The 16,939-nt window shown below is 62.8% G+C and overlaps 1 protein-coding gene across 5 annotated transcripts in view; it reads left to right on the forward strand.

Moving 5' to 3' along the window:
- The window catches only part of CACNA1A (calcium voltage-gated channel subunit alpha1 A), a 115,169-nt gene that overhangs the window by 81,354 nt on the left and 16,876 nt on the right, over positions 1 to 16,939 (forward strand). For all 5 annotated transcript variants that reach the window (XM_055126215.1, XM_055126213.1, XM_055126212.1 and 2 more), the window contains exons 23-31: positions 2,441 to 2,500; positions 2,704 to 2,810; positions 7,522 to 7,621; positions 7,835 to 7,995; positions 9,210 to 9,347; positions 9,789 to 9,990; positions 11,166 to 11,330; positions 12,412 to 12,522; positions 14,278 to 14,361. In XM_055126215.1, the coding sequence (XP_054982190.1) occupies positions 2,441 to 2,500; positions 2,704 to 2,810; positions 7,522 to 7,621; positions 7,835 to 7,995; positions 9,210 to 9,347; positions 9,789 to 9,990; positions 11,166 to 11,330; positions 12,412 to 12,522; positions 14,278 to 14,361 (1,128 nt within the window). The remainder of the gene's footprint in view (positions 1 to 2,440; positions 2,501 to 2,703; positions 2,811 to 7,521; positions 7,622 to 7,834; positions 7,996 to 9,209; positions 9,348 to 9,788; positions 9,991 to 11,165; positions 11,331 to 12,411; positions 12,523 to 14,277; positions 14,362 to 16,939) is intronic.

The following is a 16,939-nucleotide window of genomic DNA, read 5'->3' on the forward strand; positions in this document are numbered from 1 at the left end:
CCAACTTTGTGCAGTTGGTAACCTGGAAGGAAATGGAGCAAATTGCTTGTTGGGGGCTGCTCTTGAGCGGCTCTATGTGTTTGGGAGGACAAAGTGTCAGGAGGGCGGGGGTCGGAGAAGGGCTGGCAGTGACCAGGCTCTGCGTGGGGTGTGGCCCACTAGGTCACCCCCACAGGGACGCCTCCATTTGCGGCGGAGTAGTGGACTCAGAGATTGTTTGCACCAGGAAGCAAACTTAAGAGTTGTGGGGAGATGGGCTGGAGCAGTAGCACAGCGGGTAGGGCGTTTGCCTTGCACTTGGCCGACCCGGGTTCGAATCCCAGCATCCCATATGGTCCCCTGAGCACCGCCAGGGGTGATTCCTGAGTGCATGAGCTAGGAGTGACCCCTGTGCATCGCCGGGTGTGACCCAAAAAGAAAAAAAAAAGTTGTGGGGAGAGCTGAAAAGGGCTCCCATTCCAAAGAGATGGTACAGCCAGAAAGGCGCTGGCCTTGCACATGGCTAACCTGTGTTCGATTCCCGGCACCTCTGAGCGCTCCCCGGGCGTGAGCACTAACTATTGAGAGGTCACGCGGGGGTTTGGTGCAGGATCCCCGCTAGGGTGTCCCTGCTGCTGATCAGATGGGGACAGTGAGGTTGGGGCGGCCATGGTGGCCTCGTGGCTCTGCCGTGTGCCCGCCTCCATCCGCATCATCCCGTGCAGCTGAAATGAGTGTGGGTGAGGGGAAGCCAAGGGGGCAGCAGCTTGGGCCTCACCTATGAGCTGGTGGTCAGGGGGCCGACCCCCACCCCGCACAGGAAGAACTTCCTAGCCGCCAGCCTAACCATGCCCAGCTAAGTAGGTCAGGGGCCAGGAGCCTGCGGCTCATCCATCAGCCACCTTGCTCACCTTGCATTTCCCTTCCCAGGAAGGCCTGGAGGATCCCCAGGGACAGAGGCGAGAGGGAGGATGGAAGGAGATAATTAGAACACAGCTCTGATGAGGCTCCACAGAGGGCTCCCTGCCCCCCTCGAGGGCTACAGGGAGGGGATAGGCAGGATGGGTCCTCTGCCCTGCAGCTCCAGGCCCAGAGCCCCACACCCAGCACCCCCCCATTCTCCATGGAGCCCCCTGCAGTGACCCTCATGCGCCCATTGGTGGGGGAGGGCCTGCACCTGCAGTCCCTGGCAGGAGGAAGTGCAGAGTGACCACGCTCAGCCATGGACCCCCGCACCTCCCCCACGTTGCCTCCTCCCTCTGGGCCTGGGGGTCGCCATCAAGGCCAAGACTGGAGGCAGGCAGAGCAGTGTGGAGCCCCAGGTGTGCTGGGCCTCGCCCCGTGCGACCCCAGACCTGGCATGACCTCCCGTGTCCTTCCAGCCCCGCTCTCCGGCTCTAGCAGGGGACACTTACTGATTTAGTCAGGAAGGTTGGGTGCAAATGCCAGTGAGTCACGGGGTCCGAGCCACAGCACAGCGGGGAGGGCACTGGCCTGGCACACAGCCGACCTGGGTTCAATCCCTGGCACCCAATATGGTCCCCTGAGCCCCGCCAGGAGTCAGCCCTGAGCTCTGCTGGGTATGGCCACAAAACAAAAGCAGCCAGGGAGTTTCATTATGTCGTTATTATTATTACTATTATTATCATTATTTTGTTACTGTTGTTTGGCTTGGGGCCACACCCAGTGGCACTCAGGACTGACTCCTGCGCTGATCAAGGATCCAGTGGGGGTCCGGGGACCGAACAAGCAAGGCAAGTGCCCTGCCTGCTGGACTACCTATCACTTGGGCCCCAAGTGACAGAATTTTGGGGGGCAGTAGAGGGGCCCCCACATGGTGTTCAGGACCCCAAGGTCTTTCCCTGACTCCTGGGTCACTGTGAGGCCCGAGGATGCACTGCTGCAGGGGCCCTGCCATGCCAGAGGGATCCCCAGGGTCGCTGCATCACCTCTGTGGTGCTCGGGAGATTCGGTGCGGGAGACTGAACCGGGCTCTGCTGCCAGAAAGGCGGGTGACTGGCAGATGGAGCAGGGGCGGGGCCTGAGGGGCGGGACCCTCGGGGGCGCCCCCTGGAGGCCGTGCTCGGCACGGTTCCCGCTGGGGCCACACCAGGGGCGGTTCGGGGCATGATGGGAGCGGGGCCAGCAGGCGGAGGGGCTCCAGCCATCCCGGGGACCCACCTCGCCGTATCTCGGCCTCCCGGGCCCCCGTCTCGTCGGGCGGGGCTACAGCCCAGCGGGGAGCACAGCCCGTGTCCGGGAAGCCGAACCGCCCCGCAGAGGCTTTCGGATTTTCGGGTTTGGTTGGGACTCTGCTGCCCCCTGCTGGAAAGTGTCCGTCGCCACCTAGAAACCGCTCCCCCAACCAACCCCGCCGCTTAGCTCGCTGGAACCCCCGGCCCTTGGCTTCCAGGGGCAGCTGTGCTGGGGCGCCCCGGTGATTGCTCCCCCCCACCTGCAGGTGCTGCGGTATTTTGACTACGTCTTTACAGGCGTCTTTACCTTTGAGATGGTGATCAAGGTGAGGGGGTCCCGAGCCGGGACCCTACAGGGGAAGGACCTTGGGGGGTGTGAGGAGGGAACCGCAGGGAGGATATTGTGGGTCACAGCGGGACGGCCCCGGTTAGTGGTGGCGGAGGATGGGGTGAGGCAGGTGGGTATGTCCTCGTCCCCCCACCCCCCTCCATCCCCCCAACCGGAAGGACTTTGGCTTCTCCCCCACAGATGATTGACCTGGGGCTCGTGCTGCACCAGGGTGCCTACTTCCGAGACCTCTGGAACATTCTGGACTTCATAGTGGTCAGTGGAGCTCTGGTGGCCTTCGCCTTCACGTAAGTCCCTCCTGAGCCTCCCAGCTGGGTTGCCCGCTGGACCTGGCGGGAGTGGGGCGGGGGAGTGGAGTGGGGCCTGTGATTGGCTTGTGCATGACAGATGGGGACCTTCCCATCTCCCCTCACTGACATCTCATCTCCCTCCCACACCCCACAAGCCCCCGGAGCTGTCTCTTTGGGGGGGCGCCCCTCAAAAGACAGCAGGGACCCGAGTGTGCGTGAGACTGGGGGACCCTGGGCCAGCGGAGCTCCCCACCCCAGTGCCCATCATTTGTTCTGGCAGCATGGGCGCCTTGATCTCTGGAAGAGCAGCCCCCTCGTCACGGGGCGCGGGGTCCAAGGGGCCCTTCCCAGGGGCCATTCCCAGAGGGCCCGCAGCTGGCAGCCCTCCGCAGGGGCGCCCGAGCGGTGACACCGTGCTGGTAGCTGTGGTCTCTAGGAAGGCGGCTGGGGCTGCTGGTCACTGCGAGCGGGTGCCAGAGGCCAGCAGCACACAGGCCGTCAGGGCGCCGCTCGCGTCCAGCCCACAGCTGCATGGTCCAGGCCGTAGAGTCGGGCGCCTCCAAGGGACCCCAGTCCTGAAACGAGTCTCGCAGGAGCCCGGCCTCTGCCCATCTGAGAGATCTGGGCTCTCTCAGAACCTCTGCGCCCTGCCCTGCCTCAGTTTCCCGCAGGGCCCCTGAATGCCCCTTCCACACCCCAACCCTGGGGGCTTGCCTTTGAGCAGGTCAGAGCAGTAACCGTCCCCACGCGCCCCCCCCCCACTTTGTCCCCACAGATCTGACTGGAAGGTCACTCGTACCTTCTGGTCACTGAGGGGCGCAGCGCAGCCCTGCCCACCCCATCTCCGGCCCCCCAGTTGCCACCCAGGAAGAATCGCGGTTCCAGGAGCCGTGAGCCCTCCAGCCCCGGAGCTTTTTGCCTTTATGTTTTACTGTTTTTTTTTTCTCCCCCTAAACCTGGCCGGTTCCCCCCGGCACCCAGCGCCTCCATGGCCTGCAGACAGATCTGGTAGACCTTTCCCTTGCCAGAGGAGCGCGAGGCTCAGGCCCTGCCGACCCCAGCAGGGGCTGGCGCGGATTGCGGGCACTGTGGGCACTTGCGTCTCTCTCTGGGAATGTGAAGCGGACGGGCGGGTGCAGCTGTGTTTGGGAGTGGAGAGGGGGGAGCCGCGCAGGGCCCGCACTCAGCAGGGTGGATCTTTGAGGCCGGGTGCGAGGGACACAGGGGGCAGCAGCCGTCTCATAGGTGCCTGCGGGTGCGAGGTTTGCCCTCCGGATGTGGGCCGACCCTGGACTTCCCGTGGGGCGGGTTGGACGAGCTGATGCTCATGGGTGCGTTTTCATGTGCTAGACCTGGAACACCCTGACGCCCGCTGTTGTCGCTGCCTTGATCATCTGCCACCCTCTCCTCAGGGGCAGAGGTCAGGCCTGGCACCTCAGGCGGAGTACCTCGATCCAGCCAGTCCTGCGTGCCCGGGGGCGGGCGGGGTTGCTGAAGCACACAGGGAGCCCACAGCCCCATGGCTAGTTCCCCCCCAGGAAAGTTTCAGACCCTCCCCTGGATGTCAACTCTCGGGGTTCCGTGGCCTGAGAACCCAACAAAGCCCACCGTTGCTCGGTGTCTTCCCTTGCCCGGGGGTGGGGGTGGCAGGAAATAGGGCCCTGCAGCCTGAAGCCAGGCAGACGCCTCGAGGGACACCCGGGGCCACTGGGCTCTGGGGGTGGTTCCACTTCCGAGTGGGGGTTGGGGTCTGGTGTGTGTCTGCGTGCGCCTGTGTGAGTGTGCGGGTGTGTCTGGCAAAGGAGCCGATGGGTCCATGTGTCTGTGTGCATGTGACTGTGTGTATTTCTGTGTATGTTTCTCAGACTGTATGTATCTGTGTACGAGTGTGCGTGTGTGGGTATGTCTGGCAGAAGGGCCGATGGGGGGTATCTGTGTAAGTGTATCTGTGTGTGTCTGTACGTGTGTGTGTGTGAGACTGTGTTTATGTATGTCTGTATGTCTGTGTATGTTTGAAAATGTTTCTGTTTGGGTCTATATATTATGTCTGTGTATCTGTGTGTGTCTGTATATATGAAAGCCTTGTGTGTGTATGTGTGAGTGTATGTCTGTGTATCTCTGTCTATGTATATGTGAGTGTGTGTATGTCTGTGTATCTTTGTGTCTGTATGTGTGAGTGTGGGTCTATCTGTGTATCTGTGTGTGTCTATATGTGTCTGTATGTGTGTGTCTCTGGATGTGTACGCGTGGATGTGTGTGTCTGTGTGTCTGTGTGTGTCTGTGTGTGAATAGGTGTGTCTGTGTGTGAGTGAGTGTCCATGTATGTATCTGTGTGTGGGGCTTGTCTGTGTATGTGTCTGTGCGTGTGTGTGTCTGTGTGTGGGTGTGTCTGTGTGTGTCTGTGTGAATAGGTGTGTCTGTGTCTGTGTGTCTGTGGAGGGGGGTGTCTGTGTGTGTCTGTGTGTGTGTCTGGTGTCTGTGTGTGTGTCTGTGTGTGCATATCCTGGTTCTCCTACTCACTGTGCTCCATGCCATCATTAACGCCCATTTCATCCGCCGTCCCTGGGGTCGCACGCTGTGCCCATGCACGGGGCCACCCACCAGCATCCCTCGGCCCAAGGCCCTCCCTCACAGCCCACCGGCCATCGGGGCTACCACCATCACTGCAGGCCAGCCGGCACTGAGCCTTGATCAAGCCACTCCTGCATGCTCAGGACCCAACTGCCAGGAAGCCAAAGCAGCAGCCTGGGGCAGCCCACCTGTTTTTATGGTGGAGAGAGGGGCACGGGGGCCCCAAAACCCTCCCACAGCCCTTTCTTTCTCGTCTGTGACAAAATATAAAGCACCGGGTTTGACTCTCGCTCAGGCCTGACACACTGTGTGACCTTGGGCAAGTCCCTGGCCCTCTCTAAGCCCACTCCCTCACCTGGGAAGAGGGGCGTGACCATGCTGGCAGCCACCCCGAAAGGCACGGGCCACTCATGCCTGCTCAGCTCCTCCAGAGGTGACCCCTGAGTCCAGGGCTCAGCCCCGGGCTCCAGCTGTGCCTGTGTGAGCTAGAGGGGAGCTGCCTGTGTGGGCGGGGAGAGCGTGGGGGCCACCCCAGAGCTGGGGCACATGCCCAACACCCCATGGGCCCCCCAAGCCCCGCCAGGAGTGACCCCCGAGTGCAGAGCCGGGAGTCAGCCCTGAGCACTGCCGGGTGAAAACGGGAAACTGCCTGAGGGGCCGCTCCACACACGGTCGGGCTGCATGGGGGGTCCCGGCCCGAGATCACACCCAGGTGCCCCAAAGGGCTGCCCCAGCCCCAGGAGATTTTGGCTTTCTTGGTGAGGTTGGGGTGCCTGCACCTGGAGGGGCGGGGGTGGGGGCCGTGCAGCTGGGCGTGTCCTGTCTGTGTCCTCTGACGCGCTGACCCGTCTCTCCCCGCATCTCTGCAGGAGCAGCGCACGGTAAATCTCCTCCCTCCTCTCCCCTCCCCTTACCCCTCCCCTCCTCTCTCCCTCTCTCCCCTCCCCTGTCCCTCTCTCCCACCTCTCCCTTTCTCCCCCTCCCCCTCCCTCCCTTCCTCTCCTCTCTCTCCCTCTCCCTCTCTTCCCCTTTCTCTCTCCCTCTATTCCCTCTCTCTCCCTCTCCCCCCTCCTTCTCTCTGTCTCCCTCTCTGTCCCCTTTCTCTGTCTCTGTCTCTTGTTCTGTCTCGTCCCCATCCTCTGTGCCCTGGCGCAGCCGCGTGTCCCGAGCCTGTGTCCGTGGCCTGCTGTCTGTGCCGCTGTCCTGTCGCTCGCCCTGACACGGCCCCTCAGGCTGCTCCCTAGGGAGCAGGAAGCCCGAGTGAGGGTGCCAGCCACTGCGCCCCACCCGGACCCAGCACCGGTAGCCCCGCTCTTGGCGGAGAACAGCGGGACGGTGGGGAGGTGCCGGGGGTGGCATCCAGGGGGTGGGGCGCGTCATCGCTGTTGGAAAGGGCCGGAGGTGGCCCCGGGCGAGTGTCCACAGTCCAGCCCGTAAGCGCCGTCACCCCTGACTGGGAGTTGGGGCCTGAACCCTGGGACCTCCTTGGGCCAGAGGGCTGGGTGGCACCCTCTGACCTCTGACCCCAGGCCGAGTGATTGGTGCAGAGTTGTGGGGGGCTGTAATGGGCTTTTTCCAACGCCCCCGGGACGACACATCCCTGAGGGTCGCCTGCGGCAGGCAGCTCCCAGGCCCCCACGGGGGTGGCGGGGGCTAGCAGGGCAGGGGTGGGGCCGCCGGCCAGCCCAGTGCCCTCAGTCCCAGCAGGGAGACAGTGGGGGCTCTGCGGAGCAGAGGGTCGGCATCAGATGGGGGTTGGTTCCGGGAGCTCCAGCCCCGCCAGCCCCTGATGATGCCCCCCACCTCGGGCCTCGCCCCAGCAGCTCCAAAGAAAAGGGGACGAGGGATCCGTGCGCTAGGACGGAGGGGAGGGCGTGGCCTTGCCAGGTTCGGTCCCTGGCACGCCATAGGGTCCCCTGAGCACAGAGCCAGGAGGCAGCTGAGAGCAACGCAGGGCGCGACCCAGAGACCAGTAACAGGGGGAGGAAGCGAAAGGGCGCTGGCCGCTCCCGGAGGGGGAGGACGGCCGTCCCGAGGGTCCATGGCAGAGAGCGGACGCTGCACAGGGCCACGGGGCACCCGGCCTCCTGCGCCCCTGACCACTGCCCTCCTGTCCCCCCCCGCCGTTATTCCACAGGGGCAACAGCAAAGGGAAGGACATCAACACCATTAAGTCCCTCCGCGTCCTCCGGGTGCTACGACCTCTTAAAACCATCAAGCGGTTGCCAAAGCTTAAGGTGAGGCGGCGTGTGGGGGGCTGCCGTGGCCGCTGGGCCCATGGGGCGGGTTTGCACTGCACGAGGCCGAGGCGAGCCTGTGCGCGTCCATGCAGTGCTGTGGCCTGCCAGCAGAGGACGCCCTGCCCGAGCGTGTCTGTTGGGGGTGTTGCTGTGAGGATGTGGGAGAGCTGGGGGGGCTTGTCCCTGGCCCGTGACGCCCTGCACCCCCAGGCCGTGTTCGACTGCGTGGTGAACTCGCTCAAGAACGTCTTCAACATCCTCATCGTCTACATGCTCTTCATGTTCATCTTCGCCGTCGTGGCCGTGCAGCTCTTCAAGGGCAAGTTCTTCCACTGCACTGACGAGTCCAAGGAGTTCGAGAAGGACTGTCGGTGTGTCCTGGGGGCAGGAGGGCGGCTGGGGCCTGAGCGTCCTGGCAGGTGGGCAGGGGGCCCCAGGAACCCGGAGGCATGGAGACAAGCTGGTGGGGAGTCATTTTTTGTTTTGTTTTGTTTTGTTTTTGCTTTTTGGGTCACACCCAGCAATACTCAGGGCTGACTCCTGGCTCTGCACTCAGGAATCACTCCTGGCGGTGGTAAGGGGACCATATGGGATAGTGGGATTCGAACCTGGGTCGGCCGCATGCAAGGCAAATGCTCTCCCCGCTGTGCTATCACTCCAGCCCCTGGGGAGTCATTTTTGGAGCCACAGTAGCACCGGGAAAGCCAGGTGCTGGGTAGCTGGGTAGAGAGCATGGAGCTCGCCCAGGTGAGACCTGAGAACCTCAGGCTCCTCAAGAGAAATAATGCAGGAGGACTGGAGAGATGGGACCTCGGGAAGGAGAGATGGGACCGTGGGAAGGAGAGATGGGACAGCGGGAAGGAGAGAGGGGACCGTGGGGAAGGCACTGGCCTTGCAGGTGGCCGACCCAGGTTTGATCCTCACTGTCCGATGTGGTCCCCAGAGCCCACCAGGAGTGATCCCTGAGCCCAGAGCCAGGAGTCAGCCCTGAGCACCATCAGGTGTGGCCCCCAAACAAAACATAAAAGTGACTCCAAGGGCTGGAGCGATAGCACAGCGGGGAGGGCGTTTGCCTTGCACGCAGCCGACCCCCCCGGGTTCAATTCCCAGCATCCCATATGGTCCCCTGAGCACCGCCAGGAGTAATTCCTGAGTGCAGAGCCAGGAGTTAGTCCTGAGCATCACCGGGTGTGACCCAAAAAGCCAAAAAAAAAAGAAAAAAGTGACTCCAAATTCAGACAGTTCTAGAGTGCCTGGCAAGGGTGTACCTACGAAAGAAACAAGAAAACAAGAATTCATGAATACAGGGCCCAAGAGATGGTCCAGGGAGCCGTGTCGGCCTTGCTAGTGGCTGACCTGAGTCTGATCCCCTGTGTGCCGGTGCGGGGGGATCCCTGAGCCTGGAGTGAGCCCTGAGCACTGTAGGGGGGACCTGCAATACTGAACCCCATGAAGATCTGAGCCGCAAAGATGATTCTCAGGCCCAGACACTCGGCCCAGAGGCCTGGGGCCGGAGGCTGAGGGCGGGGGTCTGGGGCGCCCCCACCCCCTCCGGCAAGCCCCCCCAGCCCTGTTTTCTGCCCAGCGGCAAGTACCTGCTCTACGAGAAAAATGAGGTGAAGGCTCGGGACCGCGAGTGGAAGAAGTACGAGTTCCACTACGACAACGTGCTCTGGGCGCTGCTCACCCTCTTCACCGTGTCCACGGGCGAAGGCTGGCCCCAGTGAGTGAGGCGGGTGCCCAGGCCGAGGGCCGCCAGGGGGCCCAGCGGGGGCACACACACGCCCACACCCAGCCGGTGGCACATCCTGGATCAGTAGTTCACAGGCCAGGGCCTTCGAGGCAGTTTGCCTCTGGAAGTTGTAAGATTCTGTGTCCTGGCCAGAGCGCACCGTGTCCCCCCTCACCTTCCCCCACAGACACCCCAAGCACAGGGAGCCCAGAGCACCCCCCCTCAGAGCCCCGAGAGCAGCACGTGGCTCCGACTCCCCCCTCCCAGGCACCAGCGCCACAGACCAAGTGTTGGACCCAAGCCAGATGCCGACTCGCCCCTCGGGGACCAGCCCCGGCTCTTGGGCCACCAGACACCCTGCCCCAGGGCACCCCCCGCAGTTTCTCCTCCCACCTCACAGCCCCTGTGTCTACCCCCCCCCGCACCCCCCAGGGTCCTCAAGCACTCAGTGGACGCCACGTTCGAGAACCAGGGCCCGAGCCCCGGCTACCGCATGGAGATGTCCATCTTCTACGTCGTCTACTTCGTCGTCTTCCCCTTCTTCTTCGTCAACATCTTCGTGGCCCTCATCATCATCACCTTCCAGGAGCAGGGGGACAAGATGATGGAGGACTACAGCCTGGAGAAGAACGAGGTGCCCCGCCCCCTGACGGCGCTCAGTGTTCGGGGGTCTGGCCTGGCGTGGCTGTGCAGGGCAGCGCTGGACTCGGGGTTGGCCCAGTGGAATGGGTGTCGGGTTTCTTTTTAAACTTGGGGCCATACGCTGTGGTGCTGGGCTTCGAGCCAGGCCCTGCCCTGAGTGTGGTCGCCGGGCCGCAGGGACAGACGCGGTACCGAGGGCTCGGACAGGGTGGCTGCTGGTACAGCGAGCCTTCACCCTGCTGGACACACACTCGTGTGCATGCATGCACTCGCATGCGCACACACACTGACCCACAGACTCACATGCACAGATACACACACAGACCCACAGACTTACATGCACACACACACAGACTCACAGACTCACATGCATACACACAGACTCACAGACTCGGGCTCACACGTGCACACACATGCACACACTCACACTCACGTGCATACACAGCGCGTGCTGATGAACACGCAGGAACAGCAGTTTGCAGGGGAGGAAACAGTCAGGTCAGCCCCGCGCCTGACCCAGCGCCCCGGTGGCTCTGGGGGATCCCATGGAGAATGTGCGTGGATGTGCGTGTGCATGCACGGGTGTGTGCATGCGTGCATGTGTCAGGGGCGCTGTGCTGACCCCACCTGCCACCCCAGCCAGCGGCCAGCACTTAAATTCTGGCCGGTTTATTTCAGCTTCTGGGTTTCCTCAGTGCCCTGGGATGCCCCCAGGTCCCAGGGATCCAACTCAGGGCCTGGAGCAAAGCAGACACGGGCCCCGGCGGCAGTAGCCAGTGCCATGCCAGGGGGAGGAATAGGGCAGAGGGTGAAGGTGTAAAGTCCAGTCCTGGGGCTGGTGGGGGCGTGGGGGGCGGATTCTGCTGCCGATTGGGTGCAGAATTTCCCTGGTTGGCAGCCTGGGCCCTCCAGGGAGCAGTTCCCATGGCCTGTGCTGTGTGCCCCCAGGCCAGTGCCTCGACCTCTCTGGGCTGTTTTCCTTTTCCAAAATGCAGTTCTTAATATTCGCTGCCCCCTTCCCTGAGGCCCACCCAGGCCTTGCATGGTGCCGGGGAGGGGCTGACGGCCACTGGCTCTGGGCGATGGGGGATCCTGGCTGGACCTCCAGAGGCGCTGGCCTTGCACATGGCGAGGGTGGGCCCGTCTCACCCCGCCCCCACCCCGCAGCGTGCCTGCATCGACTTCGCCATCAGCGCAAAGCCCCTCACACGCCACATGCCGCAGAACAAGCAGAGCTTCCAGTACCGGATGTGGCAGTTCGTGGTGTCCCCGCCCTTCGAGTACACCATCATGGCCATGATCGCACTCAACACCATCGTACTCATGATGAAGGTGGGCCCTGCTCTGCGCCCTGCTCCCCCAGCCACACGGAGCCACCTGGACACCACCCCTGCCCACTCCACCAGAGCCGCCTCCCCTGGCTGCATCCAGTGCCCCGCCTCAGCCAGCCTCCCGGAAGGGTGACCTTGGCCCACCCAGCCCCCACCTGCGAGCTCCCAGCAAGCCTGGTGCAGAGGGAGCAAGAAATTTCCCAGCAGTGTTTGACGAGCAAAATGAGGCAGGAGTTAGGGGTCACAAATCTCCCCAGGAACGGAAACTAGCCTCCCCCAGCCCCGAGTCCCACAGTCTCCCTGTGCCGCCCCATGCTGCAGAATCTCCCGTGTCCTTCCAAAAATGCAGCGATGTTGGGATTAGCAGCAGTTTCTACATGGCGAGGGGGGTGGGGGGGGGGGCGGGAGTGGAAGGGCAGTGGAAAGGTGTTGACCTGGCACCAACCTGGATTTGGTCCCCGGTACCCCATGAGAGCACCAGGAGTGATTTCTGAGCACAGAGCCAGGAGTCACCCCTGAGCATCGCTGGATTTGGCCCCCTGCAAAAAAAAAAAAAAAAAGAGGGGAATGGCCTGGGGTGCAGGGACCCAGTGAAGGGCCGGGGGCCTGGCAGAGTTCATGCTGCATCACTCCATGCGGGGGGCAAGGGTCACCCCCCCCACCCTGCTCAGGGTTTACTTCTGGATCTGTGATCAGGGGTGACTCCTGGCGGGGTTAGTGGGGGCCATCTGGGGTGCCAAGGATCAAACCCAGGCCTGCAGGTGCCTTCGCCCCTGCTCTGCCTCTGCCCCCCTTCTTGTATTTCCCTTGGCGCTGGGGCTTACTCCTGGGGTTATACCCAGCGGTGCTCGGGGGATCACATGGGGTGCCAGGGACCCAAGCCTTGAGCCGTGGCCCCAAAACCAAGCGAGAGAGATCAGGCTCTCTGATCAAGGGTCATGTCCCCCCACCCCGGGAAACCAGGGTCATCCCCCCACCCACGGCAGGGTCCCAGAACGTCCCCAGGTGTAGCCCCCAGAGAGGTCAGGAGGGCGCTGAGGGCCAAGGCTGACCCCCGTGCCCTGTCCCTCCTGTCCCTCCAGTTCTATGGGGCGTCACTGGCCTACGAGAACGCTCTCCGGGTGTTCAACATCGTCTTCACGTCGCTCTTCTCCCTGGAGTGTCTGCTCAAGGTCATGGCTTTCGGGATCCTGGTGAGCGCGGCCAGGGCTGGACACCTGTGGGGTGGGGCCGGGGGACCCGCCCGCTTGCTGCAGCCCTCTCCCAGGGTGCAGTGCCATGCAGCCCCCAGGACTGTCCACACCGGAACCTCGCACGCCCTGGACTCCGCCTCCACGGCCACCTGTGCCCCGCCGCCCAGCAGCTTGGCCTTTGCTCCCCAGAGGCGGCGGCCGTGGGGACTCTGCGTGGCTGACTTCAGCACACACCCCCCACTCTCCCCAGAGTCTGCTTCACTGATGGGAACCCGGGAGTGGGCTGGAGCACTAACACAGTACCCCGAGCATCGGCAGGAGTGGGCCAGAGAAAGAAATTCTCAGAAAGCAGAGCGCGGCTGGGCTCAGGGAGGGGCTGGAGCGCACGTCCCTCATGCTCAGTCTCCGAGTTCTATCCATGGCATGACTAGGGAGTCCCCACACTCCCCCCCTGCCAAGAAAAAGATGAAGGAGGCTGAGCCCGCAAGTGGTGCTGTGGGGTGACCTTCTGCGGCGCCTAAAGGGCCACACCCCTCCTCCTGGGCCACCATACAAGGCTCCTTCTCCAGAGACTGACCCTTGGGGTGAGGGGCGGTGGGATCCTGGGGTCCCTGCAGTTCGAGCCTGGGTCCCCAAGAGGTCAGAGGTGTCATCCCAGCCTCCCTCCCTCCCCTCTCCCCAAAGCCCGGAGTGACAGCATAGCAGGGAGGGCTCTGGCCTTGCACACGGCTGACCCAGGTTCCATCCCCAGCACCCCATAGGGGCCCCCAAGCCCGCCAGGAGTCAGCCCCAAGCACCTCCGGGTATGGCCCCAAAACAAAACTGAGAGAGACCAACCCACTGCCTCTGGGATGGGGGTCAGGGAGCTGGGGACGCCCAGCCCCCATCGGGCATTTCCTCCCCAGAGCCCTAAGCCTGGGGATGTGGGTCAGTCACCGACACCCCCAAACTGCAGGGCAGGGCAGCTTTAGGGGCGCACACCCCTGTGATTTGTGCCCCAAGCACATCTGATGCAGGGGAGGGGGCACCTTGCTCTGCATTGGCACAGGGGTGGGCCCCAGGTCTGGGATTTGGGCTGTCGGGGTGCAGCCCACCTTCAGGGTTTCTGTTCGCTTGTCCTTGCGGGACCCACAGTGGGGAGGAATGTCCCGGTCGTGTCGCCCCTCTTGTCCCGTGTACGTTCCCACCCCCCGACGAATGGAGGGGTCGCGGGCTCAGGCCCTGCGCCACACTCAGACTGGGATGTGCACGGAGGGGTCAGTCACCAAAGAGGGACATGCAGAGGACGGCGAGGGTCAGCCCTGGGCCAGGAAACACGGTTCCCACCAGTGGGTCCTGGCCCCAGGCCGGGGTGCCCCCTCCCCAATCTCCCCAGCTTCTGGCCGCTGAGGACCCCTGGGGGACTTTCTCACATGTCCCAGGAGACCTCGGACAGCGTCAGAGCCAGGCCTGGGATGGCAGGACACAGGGAGGGCCCTCACCTTGCCCATGGTCGCAGGGCTCAGTCCCCGGCAGCCCTTAGACAGCCCCCCGAGACCATCCTTCAGCTCAGGGCTGGGAGTCAGCCCTGGGCATCCCCGGGTGAGGCCTGAGGATCCCCCCGACGAGAGGGGTCGATGGGGGTGGCCTGCAGGGAAGAGCTGGCCTGGGCATCCAAGAAGCGGGGTGCAAGGCCCCGCTCTGCTGTTGGCACGCTGCCTCCGTGGGAACCACACGGCCCTGCCCGGCACCCCCTGATGTGGCCCCCCGTTCCAGAACTATTTCCGAGACGCCTGGAACATCTTTGACTTCGTGACGGTCCTTGGCAGCATCACAGACATCCTCGTCACTGAGTTCGGGGTAAGTGTCCCGTGGCCCCTCTCGGGGGGCAGCGGGGGTGCTGGGGAGCAGAGGGGCAAGAGGGGAACACCAGACTCGACCAGAGGGGTGGAACGGGACGCCCCACTCAGGGGGTTTCTCACTCAGGGCCCCTTGGGGGCTCCTCCCTGCACCCTGGCCGTGGGCCTAGAACCAACAGCAGCGGGCGGGGGTGCTGGGGAGAGCTGAGACTCAGCGAAGCCGGGGCCCTAGTACCAAACCAGGTCCACCGGCTCCAGCTGGCCTCTTAGATGGGCCCCCAGGCGTCCGTCCCCACAGCCCACAGCAGCTTCGTGTCATAACTGCAGAAATGGCCGTGGCCGCCAGGCGGTGCTGTGTGATGGTCGGCCTGGGGGGGTGTGGGGGGCGAGCAGGGAGGGCTGGGTTCCATCCCTGGCACAACCCCACCAAAGGACAGAACCGGTTGTGACCCCTGAACCCAGCTGATGGGACCCCCAAACAAAAGACAGTGTCCTCGGAGGGTTTAACTGAAAGGGCTCAGCAGCAGAGGCCGCTCGGGGAGGGGACAGAGGGCGGGGGCCGTCCACGCCCAGCGCCCAGCGCAGCAGCCGCCAGGGAGGACAGTCGAGGCCACTTAACCACTCAGGTGTGGGCAGGCGGAGCCTGGGGTTGTGGGCGGCGCTGCCCTTCTGGGCCAGCTGACCCGGCCAGAAGCTGGACTCCACCAGCTGCCAGCCCCACTCTGAAGGGCGACCACGTTGGTGGGGGGGGGGGGCAGGGTGTCGGGCCCGCCAGCAGATCTAGCCTGCCCTGCTAGATGCCCACCGCCACCCCCTTTTCTGCCTCCCAGGTAAGCCCAAGAAGGCAGAGACAGAGGTCAGCTCCGCGGAGGCCAGGGGGAGCCGGACCCTTGAGGGTCCTGGGGCCGGGGCAGGGCCGGGAGGGGCCGACGATGGATAATGACTGTTTCTTGTCTTGTCTCTTTCCATGCCTGCTGTTTAAACTGTCTATTGGCGCAACGCCGTCTGAAAAACTCATCCAATCAAAATGCACTATGAAATTCATGTCCCTCTCATGACATGGTCTGTGTGTCCATCCACCAATGGTCGCCCCCAACCCGCCACCTTCCCGGACACCCATGGGGTTTTTTTTGGCACTGGTTACCAATCAACCTAAAAAAACGCTGGCCACACCTCCCCAACCGCCCCCGCCCGCTCCCCTCACCTTCAACATCTGCACCCAGAATCCGGTTGGTCTTTCTTCTTTCTCGAGTCTGAAGCCGCCACACCTGCAACCGCAGTGCCCGCTGCACGCCGCCACCTCGACGCACCCCGCCCCAGCCGTCTGTCCGTCTGTGTGTCTGTCCACCCGTCCCAGCCCCTGCTCCCTTGTCTTCTGGTGGGGGGGTGGGTCTCTGCAGCAAGCTGACCCCGAGGTCACATGCTCTGCACTCCCAGCCTGAGGGAGGAGTCCCTGACCAGTGGCGGCAGCCGACTCTGCATATGGGGACGTCAGGGATGGGACCTGGTGCGTCCTGCTGAGGTGTCCTCCCGGCCCCAGATCTGTCCACACTGCGTGTGCATTCCTGCACATAGCACACGCCTGTACATGCATGGCATACACAGTACACACGCATGTGGACAAAGCACAGGTCTACCCAGGTGTGCACGCTGCACAAACATGCTCACTTATTCCCACACAACACACGCATCTTCACCCATGCATGCTCACAGACTCAGGTGCTCACACATTCACACTCAAGCATAAACATGCTCACACAGCACACACATGCTCACACACTTATGCTTACGCATGCTCACATGGGTTCACGCTCATGCATGCTCACGCACTCACATGCTCACACACGCTCAAGCACACACACATGCTCATACATGCTCACACTCATGCATGCTCACGCACTCACATGCTCACACATGCTCAAGCACACACATGCTCATACATGCTTATGCTCATGCATGCTCACGCACTCACATGCTCACACATGCTCAAGCACACACATATGCTCACATGCTTACGCTCATGCATGCTCAGGCACTCACATGCTCAAGTACATACATGCTCACACATGTTCACACATGCTCACAGCATACATGTGCTCACATAACACACAGCACACACATGCTTACATAGCACACATGCTCACACATGCTTACGCTCACAGCACACATGCTCACAGCATACATGTGCTCACATAACACAGCACACACATGCTTACATAGCACACATGCTCACACACGCTTACGCTCACGGCACACATGCTCACAGCACACATGCTCCAATGCGTGCCCAGACACGTGCGTGCACAGGCAGTGACAGTCTCCCCTGCCTCCCAGCCCCACCCTCTCTCCCTCCATTCGTTTCTCACCCTGCCCAAGAAGCCGCTCACAGGCACCCTGATCCCCGGGCGCCTTAGAAGGACCCTTGGTGGCATCTCTGTGCAGTCCCCCATACAGCATCCCCTGACACTCGTGAGCCCCCATGGAGAGCCCGAGGGGACAGGAAGGCAGGAGCACACCCCAGCGCACAATCCAATGGGGGAGGCCTAGAGGGTCGAGTCAGCCAGCGGGAACATCCTCAG

The sequence above is a fragment of the Sorex araneus genome, chromosome 2 (genome assembly GCF_027595985.1).
Source record: "Sorex araneus isolate mSorAra2 chromosome 2, mSorAra2.pri, whole genome shotgun sequence".
NCBI classification, from domain to species: domain Eukaryota; kingdom Metazoa; phylum Chordata; class Mammalia; order Eulipotyphla; family Soricidae; genus Sorex; species Sorex araneus.